Here is an 18339-nt window from a genome sequence, read left to right as displayed (position 1 = left end):
ATTTAGAGCGAATGAAAAATGGCTTAGCTACCAGGGAATAATAAGATCACCCACATACCTGAGGAATCTCATCTCCTCATCCTTCTTCTCATCATCACTGATGATCTTGGAGGTGGTCACACTCACCTCCACACCGTCAACAACAAACTTTCTGGTCCGCCTCAGAGTCTTATCCGAAAAGTTCTGATAGGTAGACAAAAACACAGAAACCCTGGTTTTAGATGTATTCAAACTCAGATTGTAACATTTTTCATGTACTTTGAGTTTAAATGCAGGGTTTTTTTTTTTTTAGTAGTTAAAAGTACTACCAGATTCTTTCACTTCCATAGCATAATTAGACTCTCACAATAGACAGGTTTTCTTTTTGTGTGTGAAAAACAATTTGCAACTTTACTTGTAAAATCTCTGTGCTTATATCAACCGCAATATAATTTAGTCACAGAGTTGTTTTGTGATTCTTGTGTACTGTGGAACTACAAACACCCCAATATCGTCTCCCCCCCAAATCTTCAGATCACTCACAGAAACTATTTTCATGCAAATTCTTATGAATTAACTTCAAATATTTCAAATGTGTCAAGGTTTATCTGTAGTGTAGTCTTTATCTGTTAAAGGAGAGGCTGAGTAAGTATGTATGGCAGTGTGTATGTTTACATGGCATTAATATCCTGTAAGGCAGGTTCTACTGTAACAAGAAGCAAGATGCTGATCTGTTAGCATAATGGAGAGCGCCATGGAGGTACTAACAACATCGTATACCAAATATGGCACCATGTGACTTGACTTCTCAACCTTCTTCAACAAGAATACTGGTTTAAAGCCTTCTTTATCCAGACTTGTGGATCTTCACATTGTCTGAAAGGACATTTCTAGCCATTTGCCCACAGAGCAGATGACCTTTTTCTTAGCCAACGAAGGTTTGTTCAAGTTTGCTCTAGCTCAAAAAGCACAAATCATGCAGTTCAACCAAACAATGTGCGGTGATGTAAACACACATTTCCTTTCAGTCAGTGCATGAGCCATACCGTATTGTAATTGCAATGCAAAACTGTCACGGCTAACTGGAGCATGTGTAACTGAGAAGTTACGCCTTCTTTGTTCCCTGTCCAAGTCATCCTCCAGGGACAATATTTGCAAAATGATATGACAGGGTTTACTCAGCAAACACTGGGAAGTTCTGAATGTCGTCACTTCCTGGTGTATAAATAGTTCATATATAATGAAGAGGAGATGAGACCAGAGAACTAAAGAGAGCGTGAAGGCAAGACGGAAGGTATGAAGACAGTAAGAGAAAATCCCAATACTCTCAAAGTTATTTGTGCTTCAATTAAAATAAAAATGAATACAAAACTAAAACAAAGAGCTAATGACAGTTTTGCTTTCACTGTTACACAGTGAATAAGAAGTTATCTCCACTCTTCCTCTTGAGAGAATGATACAGATCTGCCTTGAAATTTAAAAAAAAAAAAGAATGATTTTATTACAAAAAGTCAATCAGAATTATTTTATGTAAACAATTAAGTTTGTTTTATCTTTTAATGTAACAGGGACTTTCCTGCAGTTATGGATGTCTTGTTTGAAGTACTTGTCTTAGATGTAGGCGAGCAGTTTTTTTGTTTGCTTTTTGTATTTGTCGGCTTATTTCTGGTTTTTTCTCCATTTTGTTCGAAGAAAACAAAACATTTGGCTGAAGATTTTAAAAAAGAAAAAAAAAAAAAGAGTAAATATATTAGGACAGAAGGACCCAAGGAAGGTGTTCCCCACTCAGAGGGAATTATTTTGGTTTGCACAAACTGCTGCTCGCCATAACAAAGCTTCCCCATGAAGCCAACACAGCTGAGCAAACACGCTCCATATGAATCTGTGTGAGGCTCCTGTCATAGCTGGCAGCTACCGGATGCTAATGTCGCACTGCTGAGTACTGTTGAATCATTTTCTGTGTAACTGACACACTGACGATGACAATAAATCTATGTGCTTGTGTGTTCTGGTGTGTTATTAAGCGCACATTGACACCAAGATGAAAGGATATATATTCATCGCTCTGCAGTTCAGCTGTGGCGTTTATGTTTGAGGCCATCCGTGACTGTGCTGACTCCCTGTCACTCTTCATTCACACAAAAACACAAAGAGCAAACAAACACACACACCCCATGGATTTATAGGTGCGTGCACACTGATGTTTGCACTCGTTCTCTCGTGCAGAAACATAGAAATCATATTAAAAAACCCAAGAAAACCCAAGAAAATAATAAAAAGAAAAAAGTTTACAGGCAGACTCGCCTGGTAAATAATCTATTATTTAAAAAAAACCCTGACATGTCGAACAGCCATGACTCCACGCCCAGTTAACAGGATTTTAATCATGGTCAGTCCATAAGCCTCCAGAAGCAACTCACTGACAATGGGCTGCATAGAAATTTCCACTCACAATAGTGAATGCTGAACTGTGCCCACACAAAGGCCACCACTGGTCTAGATGAACTGAAAGTGTTGCATATTTGGCTTCTCTTCCCCAACGTCTAGCCTCCCAATCGTCTCGCTTACAAGGACTGTCAGACATGGATTTGGTGATTCTTAAGCAGAGATAACCTGTCCTAAGTGGGTTTGCAAAAATATCCTTTTTCCAAGTTGGTAAATCAAATAAATAGTCATTGTGGAGATGACCCAATATGCTTTGTCACCAATTCGGTCCAAACTTGAGAAATAAATCCCAGCAAACCTCACAGTCAATAAAAAAAGTTACTTAAGTCCTCATGAATGTACAACTTTGGGTTTCCCTAAGTGCAATATGCGTGCAAACCTAATGGGAGACAGGCAATATTCTGTTTCAAACTCCCACACCCTAAAACAACACAATGCTGTTTCAGTTCCGCTATGAGCACAGAGAAACACTTCTTTTTTTCCCCCCAGGAGGGGTTTTCCTACAGAGCTGCCCTCTGTACATCTTTAACACTTGAGCACTGGTTTCACCATAAAGATATGTTCTGCGAAAACACTTTAGAGAATGAGGGATCTATCCTCTCTGACCATTCCTTTCTGGCATTTTGTTTGAGTAAATGAATCATATGAATTCCTTTAAGTACAGAAAGCTTTGATCTGTGTTGGCTCACCCGTGCACTAATGGATGTGTTCTCCCTGTGGACAGACAAATCCATGCTTTCAGATGCCATGCTGCCTGAATAGGACAACCGCTCAATAATCCCTCCATTGAGATAAGATGAACCAGGGTCAGCGTTTACTCCCATTGGTTTCTTCTCAGGGGAATCCTCTATTAGGCTGCCGTTTGCTACCTGGGTGGGAGCAGAGGAGGATGCAGGCGAAGGTACAGGAATCGAAACACCACTTGAAGTTGGCAATTCTCCATTAGCTGGGATCTTGGGGACCTCTGGTTCTGTTGAACCCATAAAGTTTATCGTACGGTCCTCAGATCTCTCAGATTCCATATCAAAGAGAGATGGTGGCTGTTCTGTCTCTGGGGTGTCTCCGGCAACCTAGAACAATGATTTTAGGATTAATACGAAAAATAAATAAATAAATAAATTATCCAACTTCATAAATATACACGAGCAGAACAACTTTCAAATAATACCTTTTCCTCCTCAAGTGTGGGTGTACTCTTCCCATCCTCAATACCAGAGTCTGAGAAGGTAGTCTTGGTTGAGGACTCACTCTCAGATTTCTCAGACTCGGATTTCTCAAGGATTTCACCCATTTTGTCTCCCACCTCATCTGGATCTTTCTTTTGGAGATTCTGCCGTGGCAGGGGTACAGGGACTGCCATGGTGGAGCCTGGCTCTTCCTCTGTTGATGTATCTGGCTGGTTCAGCTTCCTGGGGAATGGTACTGGTGCAGGTGAAGAGGGTGTGGTAGGGCTTGGGGTGTCCGGGGGCTGGTCACCTTCCAAACTGGTCTGACTAGTCTGGCATGGCTCCTTGGCTGTGGACTAAAGGAACAGAGAAGTGCTGTTAGGCACTGGTGTTACAAAACATTTCATGTTCGTAAGACATTAAGTCATGGGTGGTCTCCAAAATGTTAAGGTTTTCAACCTTTGCTTCTGGTCCAAACACTAATGGGGAAAAAAAACATTCAGGCCGTCCACCTTTTTGCTAAGGAACTTTAATCTTTGCTTTAGTATGAATGCAGTCACTCCTGTTTTATACTTGCACATTGCTACTTTTAAGTATGGCTTAGATAGCTATCTAATCTGCAATGGCGAGGTAATAATTACAGAGGTGAAAAACCTGCGTAAGTCAGGACAGACTGCCGGGACCTGAGAGTTAAGGGCATTATCATTGCTATTATGAAAATCTTGATGCGAAATAAATCAGTGTGCACTCTTTCACTTTTGCATACAGCAGTGCATTCCTTAAATGTATTTTATTATGCAGACAAAGCTGCACTTCTACAGTGTCAAAAGTATGTGAAACACCTGCAAATATGCTGCAAAACCAAAGCCCAAGACTAACAATCTTAGATAAATTATATTACTGCAGTTAGCATGTATACAGGTAAGGGAATAACATCTCAGAAGCACCCTATCAAATCAGACTAGGAAAGAATTAACTAATTATGCAGCTCAAAGAAAGCAACAAACAAACAAACAAACAAAAAAGCCAATCATTTAAATGATATAAATTAATTTTTTAAAAAAGAAAATTGTCATGCAACACTCTAAACATTAACCAGAAATAACGCAATGTGTATGTGCAAAAAGAAGATATTGCACAACTATGTATAACTGCACAATTATGTCTCAGACATGTGAGACAAGAATTCTACATATGTGCACATCTCTAATCAGCAGCTCTGTATCAGGAACAGTCTCTTCTCCCTCAGGTAAAAAAAAACAAAAAAACCCAAAAATCTTTCTTGATGATTCACAGCTTCACTAATGTCTCAGCAAACATAATTTTCTCACTTTGTGAGATATATATAGAAAAAGAGAAACAGTCTGGTTACTGCTTGTTTCGAAGTCAGCAATTTGTTACTGTATGTGTGAAAATGTTGCTGCCTGCAAATGAGAGGGAGCTTTATTTGTGTTTTCTAAAAAGAGATAATAAAATAACTAATGATTTTATTAAAAAAAAACAAAACAGAGCAGGCGTCATACACAGAGAAATAATAACACAAAGTAAGATTTTAAGCAAACCATCTTGTTCAAGTACCATGAAATGTGGACCAGTGTACTTTGTCAGCATTTTAAAGGGTGGTCACACAGATCATCGATTCGATTTAGTTACTTTATATAAAGATAACTGATTCATCACACCTGCTTTTAAATAATAACTTTCCTTTCAATGATTAATGTACAACAAGGTGCATAAAGAAGACCTCCTACAGAAAGCTATTCCAAATACCTGCCCAGGTCAGACCTACACTATTCAATTGTCTAGATGAGAGTGTTTACTGTTTAGCACTTAAAAGCTGGCAGTTTATAAATTTCCACCATTTTCCACCAATTTGCACCATCAGTGTACTACAGATGAGTTAGTCACCCAAATAAAATAAAATAAAATAAAATAATGCCACAACATGTACAATAAGGAGGTACAATGTAAAAGGCCATTTGTCTTCATAGATAGAGGACAAAAATGTATGAAAACATTTGTCTCATTACAGCATTTGTAAGAGTATTTCAAGGATTCTATAAAGACCTGCTATAGCTATGTAGAAGTCCTCATGTTTTTGATTAAGGGTCACAGTATCTTGGCTGAACAATAAACAACCTAAAATAATTTACTCCTTTAGGGATTATGAGGCAATAGCTGTGTCTACAGGCCAAAAGCAGCACCTATATTTAACCATGTGCGGGTGTGGGTGAATGCCTGTGTTCCGTTTTCTGTTCCTTTGTTTGTGCTCAGGGCAGGCAGTAAACTGCACTTTCATCCTATGTTACTGTGTAATCTCCAGTCCTCTGTGAATTCATGAATGACTTCAGTGGAATAAACCATCAATCCTTCTGCAGAAAGGCTATATTTAGCAAAATATGCTTTAAGAGGAGGTCAACGAGTCAGGACTACAAATGTGAGGCTCGGTGGTTAAGAAGGAACCTACGTGCTTTTTGGGGAACACATGCAGGTAAGTGCACGCCTTTTTGTCATTATGTGTGCAAGTTGCAACTTAATTACACAGTCTGGACACTGAAATTAAGGGTAATTTCCATCTCACTGTGTGGTCTGACAGGAAAATGAGAAACGTCACAGAAATGCATTTACTTTTAAAGTCAAAATGCATCCATTTTCTGTGCCATCATTATGTTTTGAATTTAAATCAAACATTAATAAATTAACCTATAAAATTAAACCAATAGAATGGAAGAGCATGGACTGCCCACTCTTGTTTTCGAAACGCCAAAATAAAAAGGACAATGATAATGAACAGGTTTGGTACCACAGTAAGGTCCATGCCCTCGTCTTCCTCTCCTTCCTCTCTATTGTCTTCGATTTCCTCCATGACTTCAGCCTTGACCTCAGCCACCAGCTCTCTCAGCGGACGGTTGGTCGTCACCGATTTCACAAAAGGGTGCTGTAGATATGAGAAGAGACAGTTATTAAGGCTGATCAGAAATTTATTTTAGGGATACATAATATGAACACTACATATTACACATTTAGTTATTGCCTGAGAGTGAGGCTGACTAAAAGGCTTAAAACCATAAAGCAATATTTGCACAAAACACAAGAACAGTATTTTCCACAGGTTTAAATAATTAGCAGATGACACCACTGAGGAATGTTGCAGCATTCTGCAACATCTCAACTTCCAATGATATCAATTTCTTTTCAAATAATCTGTAAAACTTTAAAATACAAAATGATGGATCAAGTGATGAGTGAAGTGAAATAAAATTCTGGTGCTTAAAAACGATACACTAAACGGAGGTAACAAACCGGAGGAGAAGACAAGACAACACACTTTCACTGCTGGGAAACTCTATCTGACACCTGCCAGTTCCTGTGCAGCATTAACAATGGGAACATCACAATACAACTCTCCACTTGAGGCAACTGTTTATTCTAACAGAATGCACCTAAAATAGCAACCCATCTTCAACTCTACTATATCTAAAAAGAAAATGCATGTTTTCCCCGTGCTTCAAATAAGGCAATAAGAACACTGTAACAGGAATATAAAAAAGGCAAATTAAAAGTTGAGTGCTGCAAGGATAAAAAGCTGATCATCTATTATTTAGATGCTTTGCACTCCTGTGTAATTTAACTGGAACAGCTGACAAAGGGGAAAAGTCTGCAAGGGGTGCTGGACCATGAAGTGTGTAGAAGTCAGTGTGTGTTGTGGGCCTCCACAGTTGTAGGTTCAGGAGCTTTCTTGTCCTTGAGGACAGCATTAGGCTTGAGTTTTAAGCTTCTCCAATGACAAACAACAGTCAGCTATTGCCTAATGAGATGTACACAAACGAGTGCCATTTGACTATTTGTTAGGCAAAATATGAATGCAAGGATAAGTTGTATGCTTAAATGCATAGTGTCTACATTTGGATGTCATGATTTTTTCTATGTCAGCCCATTTTATGGCATCAGTTGACAACATGAGCAACACAAGATAAGAGTTTTTAAATCTCAAACTATTGCTGCACAGCCAGCCCTTTTTGATTTAGTGATTTTTGTAAGAAGAACATCAACATGACTGATGCAGCCACGCTGGTTAATTAAAGACAAACTTCAACTGAAACGGCTCCGATTTCAGCAACCACACGACCACTTCCTCTGTAATCAGCCAACAGATTTATCTTAAAGCCATGTAAACCTGTGGCGTAAACAAGTCACATGAAAATATGGTGATGGCAGTGAATGCTTCAATAATACTTCAGTTTGTCATGCTTGGTAGAGGCAGTGTTGCAATAAATGCACGTTTAAAAGTGAAAGGAGCTAAAATAAACTCAACTTCTGTTTCCACCATCTCAATTCGAAAATTGCACAGAGAGACTTTTTGGAAGTAAAATTTCAGACATGTTTTAGATTTACATTAAGCCTAAGCAAGGTGAAACATTGGAGAAAAGAGTTTTAATGTGAGAAGCACTACATTAGGAGTACTCCAATTTTGAGAGAAAATAAGGCATCTTATTCTTTAACATGTTACACATCCAGGAAGGTATTTAAAGCTGGGAACTGGCAACTAGTTTCATAATCAACTCATGGTTGTTGCTTTCTAATTAAATTAGAGAACTATGAGAAATGTCCAGTTACAAATTCATGAAACCCACAGAAATATCAAAACATCTTTATATCAACTGCTTTAACTAAGAATCCAAAATTCCTGATTTAAAAATGTTTCTCAAATGTTAAGAAAATCAAAAGTCACTTATAAAGCCATAAAAATGACTTGAAATAAATTCAATTATGTCAATTATCTAATCATTGTTGCTTTAGTAAAGCTCTTTATTTCATTTGAATGCCTACTGAAGACCCTCAGATTATAAAAGATATTTTCTTCCGTTGCCACTGAACTTGTGTGAGGGATGAGTATGAGCAGCTAGTAACTAAAAAAGTATGAGTAACTAGTAGCGTCAAGCACCTACAGCAGTAAACCTCCGAGAAATCTGCTTTAAGCTGTATAATCCAATAAATGATACCAGACCTCCCATACTCCAGGTAAACACATCCTCACTGAATCAAAACACAGGGCAAAAAGACTAAGTGTTAGCACTGGTAACTTGTTACACAGATATAGATGTGGATCAGTGGATATATGCACCATTTTATAGGTTTCGCATTGCTTTAGACTGAGAGAAGGGGGAGATTTGGTACACATGGCTTTATATAAAGATTAAATGTGAACAATATGGACCATTAAGTGACTAGAAGAGAAACCTGCAAAAAGGCCAGGTGTACGTGCACAGGAATAAAAATAAAGTGTATGCTTTTGTCCCTCCATCTTTATGGACAGTTGTAGATCTTGAATGATGGAAAGTCTTTAACTAGTCATAAAATTTTCATTTTTGAAGGAGGGTTTGGCAGTTAAGACCATTTTTAGGGGTTAGGACTTTAATAAGTTAAGTTAGGGGTAAGAATTTTACTGGGCAAGGTGCAATTTTGGTACTCAACTGACTTGACTTTTATTAACCCAAATTTAGTAATTTAGGACAGATTTCTGCCTCAAAGAAGTTGTTTGCAAAATTAGAAGATTACACTTTTGTTTAAGATATACTCTATTAAGTTTAGACAACCAAGATTAACTCAAAGTTCAAAATGTGCTACATTGTTCTACTGCAGAAATGTTTATATGCTTTAAAGGGAAGCTCTGCCAAAAACACCATAAAAACCCTGCACATGAGAAACTATGGGAGGAGACGCTGGATTCAATATAATACTAGTCATCCAGACGGTCTCCCGGCCAGCCACACACCCACAGTGACTGATACCGTGTCATGTTTTTTTGTATACATTCCTTACAGCCGCACATGTGGGACAGACGCTGAGTAATTATGGCAAAAAAAGGGAAGAGGTTAAAAAGATGTTTATAACCAATTCCTGTTTCCTGTGAAAAGCTTAGTGACAAAGACTTTACAAAGCTTTATTTTTATATCCCTTATTTAGTCTATCCTGCAACAGGGATATTTTTTCTGACTTGTTTTATTCACCTGTATTTTTCCACATCTGCTCACTTCACCCTGAAGCCTGTAACATAAACTGATGGTAACTCCCAGCAAAGTGACATGATGCAACATCCATCACAAAGCCTCAATCTGACCACGCCCACAAGTGCCTACAGCTGTTAGGAGGCAGTGGACATGATAAACATCTAAAACTTGCAGCACAGCACCAAAAACTGGGCCGCGCCTGTCTCTTTCCCTCCCACTAGAGAACACATGGAGAATTCCCTGCAGGCCTGACTAGGGTTTTCATCTTTGCCTCGCTCTAATTGGCCAAAGGTGGCAAACTCAAGTTAATCCTGGCATACCATTGGCTGAGAGCAGGAATGTAAATAACTGGCAGTTCCTCAGCTATGGGATGCAGACAGGAAACTGTGGCTCTGAATTTTAATAGACATTGCTCTTGTTCTGTAATCCACACCCTGTTCATGGTTTTGCTCGTTCTACTGACTCTGAAATCTAGAGTCTGATTGAAGCTCGTCTTTAGATATTGGCATTTCATTGCCACTACTTAGAATTACCATATGATGATGCCTTTAACAATCTATCAAACAGCGGCTTAGAACCATGTCTGCACAGGAACATATGTATAGTGAAGTCTATAAAGACATCAAATAAGCTTGCTGACGAATACGAAATATGGTCATAACCTGAATTCTGTTTCTGAGATGAATAATGTCGAAAACATTTTTGTAGGGTATTATAGTGCCACTGCAAAGTTAACCTTTGACCTTTTGGACATAAATTTCTTATATAATAATTTTATCATGTTAGAGATTATGCAAATGTTGTAATAATCATGATAAGAATTCCTGAGTTAGAGCCAAAAGGTGCCCTGTGTGGCAACACCAACCTAAGGAACAGCAAGTACAACGTCTTGTTTTAGATTTTTTTTTTTTTTTTTTTTGAGGGTAGGGTGGGGTGGGGGCATTAGCGAAAAGGCCAAAGCTTCTTATTTCTTTTGTCCTTCCCATCTAAACCTTCAAGGATATTTTATGATAGTGTTTTTATTCAGGATCCTTTACTATTATATTTTGGCTACTGCACATTTTCTACCTAATAATTTTTCACTTTTACACTATCAATTTCTTATAAAGCGTTTCATTTTCACCTGCATGCCTGTGCCCGCCATGGAACACCAACCTGGCACAGATCACTGTATTCAGGTCTTAAAATAGAAGATTAAACTGATCTGTGTGTGTGTGTGTGTGTGTGTGTGTGTGTGTGTGTGTGTGTGTGTGTGTGTGTGTGTGTGTCAGTACAAGACAAAGACAGAGCACGATGTTCCATTGTATGTCAAAGTGCAGCACTGTATAACATTCACTACTATTCAGTTACACACAGCATCAAGCCTACCTCCAACATTTGAGCTGCAGTTGGGCGAGTCTCTGGGTTTTTATCCAAACATTTCCGCAGGAAGTCATTAAATGCCTGTGACCTTGAGTAAATAAAAGAGAAAAGAATAATCAAAAACAAAAGCAATGATTAAGATGAAGACAAGTGAAGAAACAGTTAAAACAAAAAAATTATTTTACGTAACATTTCCAACCATTTTAAACCATCTTTGTACGCAGCTTTGTTGTGCAAAAAAAAAAGGTCTCAGCAGGAACAATGAATCAGCGGCCCTTTCTAAATCTCCCACTACCTGATAACTTCACTTTCACAGTAATAAATTCTCTGCTACAGCGCATTTAATCTCATTAAAGAAAAAGGTAGGAAAAAAGTTGTAGTTTGGCACTCATTTAAGTGCAGCCTCTGCTGGAAAATGGTTTGCAGGTGGAAAAAGGGAAGGACAATTTGATGCATGACTGTCTAGAGCAGATTACAGTATACCAAGTGTGCAAAGTATTTGGAAATTAGATGACTTGTTGAAATCTAGACAGGGAAATAAAAGTCCCCGTTGACTCCACTTGCCATTTTCTATCTTGTAGTTTATGAATCATGGAGGCAGGTTTCAAACTCCCCACTTTCTGGTTAACAAATTCCTCTTCGCAGCCTGTACATATTATGCTAGACAGTTGCAGGCCAAATGTGCAACAGCTGAATTCAGATTCTCACCATTTCTTTGGCTGCTCCAGGCTAGGAGGCTCAGACTTTGCGATCTTTAATAGCACCCTCATGGGGTTGAGCTCGTGGTGTGGGGGTTCAATCTGCGCAAGCTCAATCAGAGTGATTCCCAAAGACCAGATGTCAGCCTTGTAGTCATATGGTGCATCCTTCATTGTCTCACACATGACCACCTCTGGAGCCATCCTGAGACAGATAAATAAGGTTAAACATTAAAGATTGTGGCTTGCAAAATCCTCCACAAACGCACCACATGGTTCAGCACATAAATACTCTGTTGACTAACAACATGCAGCAGATGTAAATTTTGACTAAGTATAATCAAAAAAGTAGCATTTTAGATTTTTTGAGTTTTTTTTCCCTGATCTGATCAGGACTGTGCACAGTTATGATTTAATTGAGCTGGGATGGTGGGGATGAATGATAACCTGTTCTAGTAAATGTTTAACTGTCATATTGGTATAAAGGAAGGCTCAATGGAACAAGGTTCACTGGGAATCATTTCCAATTTGGAGGAGCACTATTTGACAAGAATGAAGGACTGAAATGAATACTGAGTGTATGCACGGTATCGTTTTCTCTCAGGTATTAAGTGCTGTGAGCAGTCAAAAAGGGTTGACCCACCAATGTTAAAGTTCATAGATGTCTCCACAAGTGCTATGTATATGAATTATATTAAAGTAAATATTTAATATAGTTGTTTTGCATAACAGTAATAGATTTACAGATAATGTTGCAAATCAGGGAGCAGGATTGTTATATGATAATATGGGATTTAGAAAAAGTAGAGTGTAATTTATATAGTCATGGAAGGCATTGAACGTAGTGTACTAAGCGAACCCCCCGCCCCAGTGTTGCTGACTGAAACTCTAAACTTACCAGTATGGTGTTCCAATGAAAGAATCTCTTCTTTGTAAGGTTTTGGTATTTTTTGCAGACACACCAAAGTCAGCTGCATGAAAAAACAGAAAAACGAAAAGAAAAGTCACGTGATGGAGGAAAGATGTTCACTAGCATTTGACAGAAGGAGGGAATGAAACCAATTCAAAAACTTCCGGCTTTTTTTTTTTTTTTTTTTAACCACGTCCCTGAGGTAGACAAATACTTTTTAGCTTGTAAAGCCGTCCTGACTGTGTGATCTTTGGAGTTACAAATCCTAAATTTATAGCAGTCCTGTTTCCTTAAAAAAAGTTGCCAGATTTCCAGATTACAGGGGTCTTGTTTTCACTTTAGTTTTTTCCTCCCGCCTGTCAGAAGGAATATCATGTGTACCATGCCGGGGTTAGAGAAGTGCTTGGCAGTAGCACTTAGTTTTTGCACACAAGGCAGCAGGGTCACATCTTCAATTACAAACTGGCATGTTCTATTATGGGTTCTTAAATGACTTTTGGTTTTGTAGACTACAATTCAAAATCTTTGGCTTCACTGTCAAATGCATCACTTGAAACAGTCTGAGCTTTTGCAGCAAGGATTTCTACATCTCAGAGACACTGAAATTAAGCAGTCCTTTTATTTTACATTGAATAAGAGTTAACACTATGTTTTTGGTAAAAACAAAACAGATTATATAGTTGTTCATTACCTACAACAGGGCTCTCATTATGTTCTACACTTCCAAGAACTAGTGCACAATAGCAGGTTTTAGCAGGAGTCCTAAAAGAACAGAAGTAATGTTAGTGGCAACCTCTACGCTTTTATCTTTTACCACTTCAATTATGCCCATTAGTCAGAGTTTATACTCATCAAATTCAAGAGTCTTAGAGTCAGAAGCTGCTTGCTGCCCCTTGATGCCAATTTTTGATTTTTTTTCCTTTGTTCCCGCTGCTGCATGTCTACTACATTAGGGTCCAAGATTAACATCATTAGTTCAGTATTCGACAAAATATGTAATATGCTCATCTTCCATTACAGTGCTGAACAATGTTTTCTATACATAACATTTTGATAGCAAAATGAATTAGACCATTGACTTTAGAATTTATTATGACCCAAATAATTGTTATATGAGATCACATTGACCTTTAAACACCAAATTCTAATCAGTTGATCCCTGGGTCTAAGCCCATTTTAAAGACATGTCTCAAGGATTTCCTGATGAGAATAAAATTACAAAATTTTGATGGGAGAAAGACGTAATCATGGACTCACAAGCCCTCACTGTTCACAGGTTATCATTATTTGTGCAGTACAGTTAGAAAGTGATTAGTTTTCTTGGTTTACTGGTTGGCTGTGTTGCATAAAAAAAACAGAACTGAAATCCACTGAGAATGACAAATGTGACATTGTGTTTGAGAAAAATCTGTGTGAAGGTCATCACTGTAGCAAGTCTCTTTAAATTCTGACCAGTACTGTAGGGAGCTGTAGCGATTCTTGTGAATTGACGGACAGACGATGGATACAACAACATGGCATAACCGGATTGGCTAATCTGATAGGCTAAAAATAATGTTTCCTTCATGACGATAGCAGGAAGGCATGATACCTCTGATGATGAAGGAGTATGACTCACTAGTCTGGTGCTGCCTGCCCAATATTTATTTGCTTTTGTTTTTATCGTTACCTGGATAAAGCAACAGGAAATATGAGCATTTTTTTTTTGCCATCATCAACATTGTGTATAGACATGTACACAAATTCTTGGCACTGGTCACAACTGCTGTAAATAAGTTCATAAAAATCATTAAAGACTTTTTTAAACCAAAAAAGAACTGCAGGAGTGCTGCATGAAGATCAGATATTTTAGCTGACCTCAAAGATAGTTTAATTGCTGTCTTGTTTGAATTAACATGTATTTAGATAAGTTTGGAGACTGTAAATGAGTCCATGTCATGACATAATGAGTTTACAGAGGCAACTCCCAGTGATTATAGGCAACTGTGGTGGAGCTGGAGACGAATGTAAGCAGGAAAGATTCTTGGCATGTAGCTTAATGAGCACAGTTTTTGACAAAAATGTGTCATATGAAATTTTTTATTTTTTTATTTTGTTTGTCTTAGCTCAGTAAAAATTATCAGAGAGCCAATCAGAGTAAAGAAGGTAAAACATCACGCCACAAACAGTTATCTAAAGTTTCATATCTGAGGATCCTAAATGTTATGCAATCATTTAGACAATTCATCACTTGCTTACCTGGCACTTAGACAAAGCACTACACTAGAACACCACACTTCAATCTAAAACAAACTAGAGTGTGGATCCAACTTTTGTCGTCCAGCCATTAAAATTTGAAGAATGTTAGGAACGCTTCAAAAAGCCAATAAATGAATAAAAATATGCAATGTTCTCAGATCACAGTTTTCCCACACAGTGCTTGCGATTCTCTGACAGCAGCAAAGGAGGAGTGCAGGACCTCTTACTGTGCATGTTATGTGTGGCATGCATTTATGTCAAAGAAACAATGAACCTAAAGATTAGCCAAGACCCCAGAAATAACCTTCAGTGAGCAATGTGAATGTTACATTAATCTGGGAATTAGTCCCACAATAATTATTTTGGCAGTAAAATGCAACAGTTGCAAGTCACAAATGTTTTTTAAGAGGTTAAAAAACTGCTCTCGAGTCAAATAAGAAAAGCAACCAATACTTTGTATTAGTCTGTACTATATTTTCTGCCTGAATATCAAATAAAATCCCAGTTTTCAAAACAGCACTGCAGTTTTCTGACTGTTCATACAAATGTGGTTGCAAAAACAAAACATCATTTTGTCCACCATGATGCCTCTATAATTAAAAAAAAATGATCGATGCATTAAACTCTGCTAGAAATGAAAAACCTGAACATCACAACATCTAAAACCAAACACTTACCCAGTTTGATGTCACCATCCAGCATTAGGAGGATGTTACCAGCCTTCAGGTCTCTGTGGATGATCTTCAATCCATGGAGGTAGTCTAGCGCCTCCAACATCTGGCGACAAACCACCTGAATCTGTGGCTCTGTCAGCCCCCGATCCAACTCTGATATGGGCAGGAGAGGAGGAGAGGTTAGAGCAACAGAGACGGAACACTGCATACTTGTAATTCATACAATCATGGCAAAATAAAGAGTACAGAGCTACCGTGTGAGCTCCATGAGAAAAAAAACACTAAACCCACCACAGCAGATCAGATAGTATTACCCGATAAGTAATCCCAGATTAGAAAAACCTTCACACATCCAAGATAATCCTGCCCTGTAGACTTCGTTTCATCTCTGTCTGTGTTTGGTTAGCTGCAGATGGGGTGCAGGCAGTTACGAGGATGTGGATTACCCAGTGAAAACACCAGGGGGATTTCCCACACAGGAGGACTCCACTATGTCTGACTGTTTCAAGGCTTCAAGGTCAAATTAATAAGGCTGTAGTATGATGCTGTTTTTCAGGATTTTCTGCCTGATAAATTTGAGATTTTTAAATACATATACGGTCATGAAAGCTAAGAACTACTTTTGACTTTAAAAAAAAATAATAAAAAAAAAAAAAAGACAAAAAAATAAAAACACTCCCTGAGGTTTGGAAACCAACTGTTGTTGTAACGGAAAAAGATGTAATTTTTAAATGAAAATACAGAGACAGAATGGCCTACCTAGCATGGCGGCATCCACAGCGCCTCCAGGGCAGAACTCAATCATGATCTGGGGGGGGGGGGGGGGGGGAGAGAGACTGATGTTAAATTTAACCCAGGAATTATAAGTAATAAAACTGACAGCTGAAAAACAGTCAGTGAAAGTCTGTGTTTCATGAGTTTGAACTTAGCTGTTGATGAAGCTTTTAATGTGTCTGTGATAGCAGAGACATCAATATACTTTAAGATGAATGATTTTCAGTGGCACATAAAAGCAGAAAATCTAAATTTATATCAGAAGTGTGTCCTTCCTGTTAAATTATGTCATCACTACCTGTAGAGACAGACTGCCAAACACACATCAGTTCAGCAGTAAAGTAAAAGCAAAGGCAGATGGAGGGGGTAAAAACTGAAGACGTTTCCTAAATGGAGTCTTAGGCATGTCCTCAAACACACCTATTAGAAAACAATAGTAAGATTGAACTTCTTTCACAGCACATACTTCATTTATAATTATGTTTTGAATCCAAAATTGAACTCTTGGTACTACGAAGCATACCTGCTGTGTGATCTCATTTTTTTTTTACAATCATCAGTCTTTCTTGCTATGACAACACTGTCAAAGCATCAGCCAGGCACTGGACAAGGAGTGGAGTTTCAGCCCAGACAAAGCCGCACAATGAATGACAAATACCAAAAGGTGAAACCACACCGTTGCACGTCTGACGGTATGAAACTATGCATACCTCTGTGTACACGCGGTCACGTGAAGGCGCACATACTTTGCAGAAAATAAGAATATGAGGACTGCCATTCTTGGCATTGAACACCAGGTGGAACAATGCTCTTCTGTCACGCTGACAAACTTCATTAGTTTGGGCTCTGCCATGTGTCATCAGTAGGGCTGCCACGATTAGTCGACTAGTCACGATTACGTCGAATATCAAAATCGTCGAAGACTAATTTAATAGTCGACGTGTCGTTTGAAGCTTTGTAAGATCCCAAAAGACGCAGGAATAAGTAGTAGGATTTAAGAGTGTAATAACGGACTGAAACAGAAGATGGCAGCACTGCATGTACAAGGATGCCAGCTGCCGTTAAACCCCGAAGAAGACGCTGTATCCCAGAATTCATAGTGCGGCCCAGCTCACTTTCCAACAATGGCGGCAGCTAGTTCGTTTTAATTACTCTTATTACTCTTTCTGGGTCACAAAATAAACGTTTAACATGTTTTCAGGCGAGAATGTAGCTGTGTAAACTTCAAATATCTGCTCAGTTTATCAAGACACCACATATTTTCAAAATTGCTCCGACGTTTTCGGAGACGTCTGTTGCCCACCTCGGCTAGCTCGCTAGCCGGGGTTCTAGGCTCACTAGAGCCGGTGAGAACACCGGACCCGGGGCAAATTGTTTTCAAACCCACCGCTGTCTTTCGCTACTCAGGTTAAACGTGATATATAAGTCACTTAGATAACTTAAAAATGTTATTGTTTGGCTTTTTTCAGTATTTTATTTGTTCCTCAGTAAATCGGTTTGGCTGAGATTAAAGTTACAGTTTTTACACAATAAAGGTCAAGCAGACAACTGATTATCAGAAGTGTGAGACGCTCGAGAATATACTCAGGTGTCCTGTTATATTTTAGATTGCAAGGAGCAGACGGCTGAGTTTATTAAACTTCACCGAAACAATCTGCAGATTTCATTAAAATTTAATAAACTATCATCTTGTCTTTATTTTAAGCTGTAAGCTAATGCTAGTTATTTAAGAGCAGATGCATGCTGGTGCAATAAGCTGTACGTTTTACGTCCAATGGATGCATGATCTGATTAGTTGACTAATTGCAAAAATAATCGGTGACTAGTCGACTATCAAAATAATCGTTTGTGGCAGCCCTAGTCATCAGCGATCTTCCATTTTGCTTAGTCTGTTTAAATGTTAGTTTCATATCAGATTTTTAGTTTTTAAAAATAAACAGCTGAAAGACTGTCTGGCCTGTGTATGACGCATGTTTCCAGCTTTTAGATCTTTGAACTGGATCGAAGTTTTACCACATGTTTAAGTTGTCTTACAGTAGCTAAAAACCTGTTTTGAGATTCCACTATTTGATCAACAAAGAA

At 38.3% G+C, this 18339-nt stretch overlaps 1 protein-coding gene across 1 annotated transcript in view; it reads right to left on the bottom strand.

Moving 5' to 3' along the window:
• Positions 1 to 18339, bottom strand: part of stk10 (serine/threonine kinase 10) — a 39485-nt gene that overhangs the window by 6421 nt on the left and 14725 nt on the right. Inside the window, exons 3-11 of the mRNA XM_063487897.1 lie at positions 16243 to 16291; positions 15487 to 15636; positions 12560 to 12632; positions 11672 to 11866; positions 10970 to 11051; positions 6394 to 6528; positions 3593 to 3946; positions 3114 to 3494; positions 59 to 183 (exon numbers count right to left, since the gene is read on the bottom strand). Of these exons, the coding sequence (XP_063343967.1) occupies positions 59 to 183; positions 3114 to 3494; positions 3593 to 3946; positions 6394 to 6528; positions 10970 to 11051; positions 11672 to 11866; positions 12560 to 12632; positions 15487 to 15636; positions 16243 to 16291 (1544 nt within the window). The remainder of the gene's footprint in view (positions 1 to 58; positions 184 to 3113; positions 3495 to 3592; positions 3947 to 6393; positions 6529 to 10969; positions 11052 to 11671; positions 11867 to 12559; positions 12633 to 15486; positions 15637 to 16242; positions 16292 to 18339) is intronic.

This window comes from Pelmatolapia mariae, linkage group LG10_11, assembly GCF_036321145.2.
Source record: "Pelmatolapia mariae isolate MD_Pm_ZW linkage group LG10_11, Pm_UMD_F_2, whole genome shotgun sequence".
NCBI lineage: Eukaryota > Metazoa > Chordata > Actinopteri > Cichliformes > Cichlidae > Pelmatolapia > Pelmatolapia mariae.
This window is presented reverse-complemented; position numbering and strand designations above follow the sequence as displayed.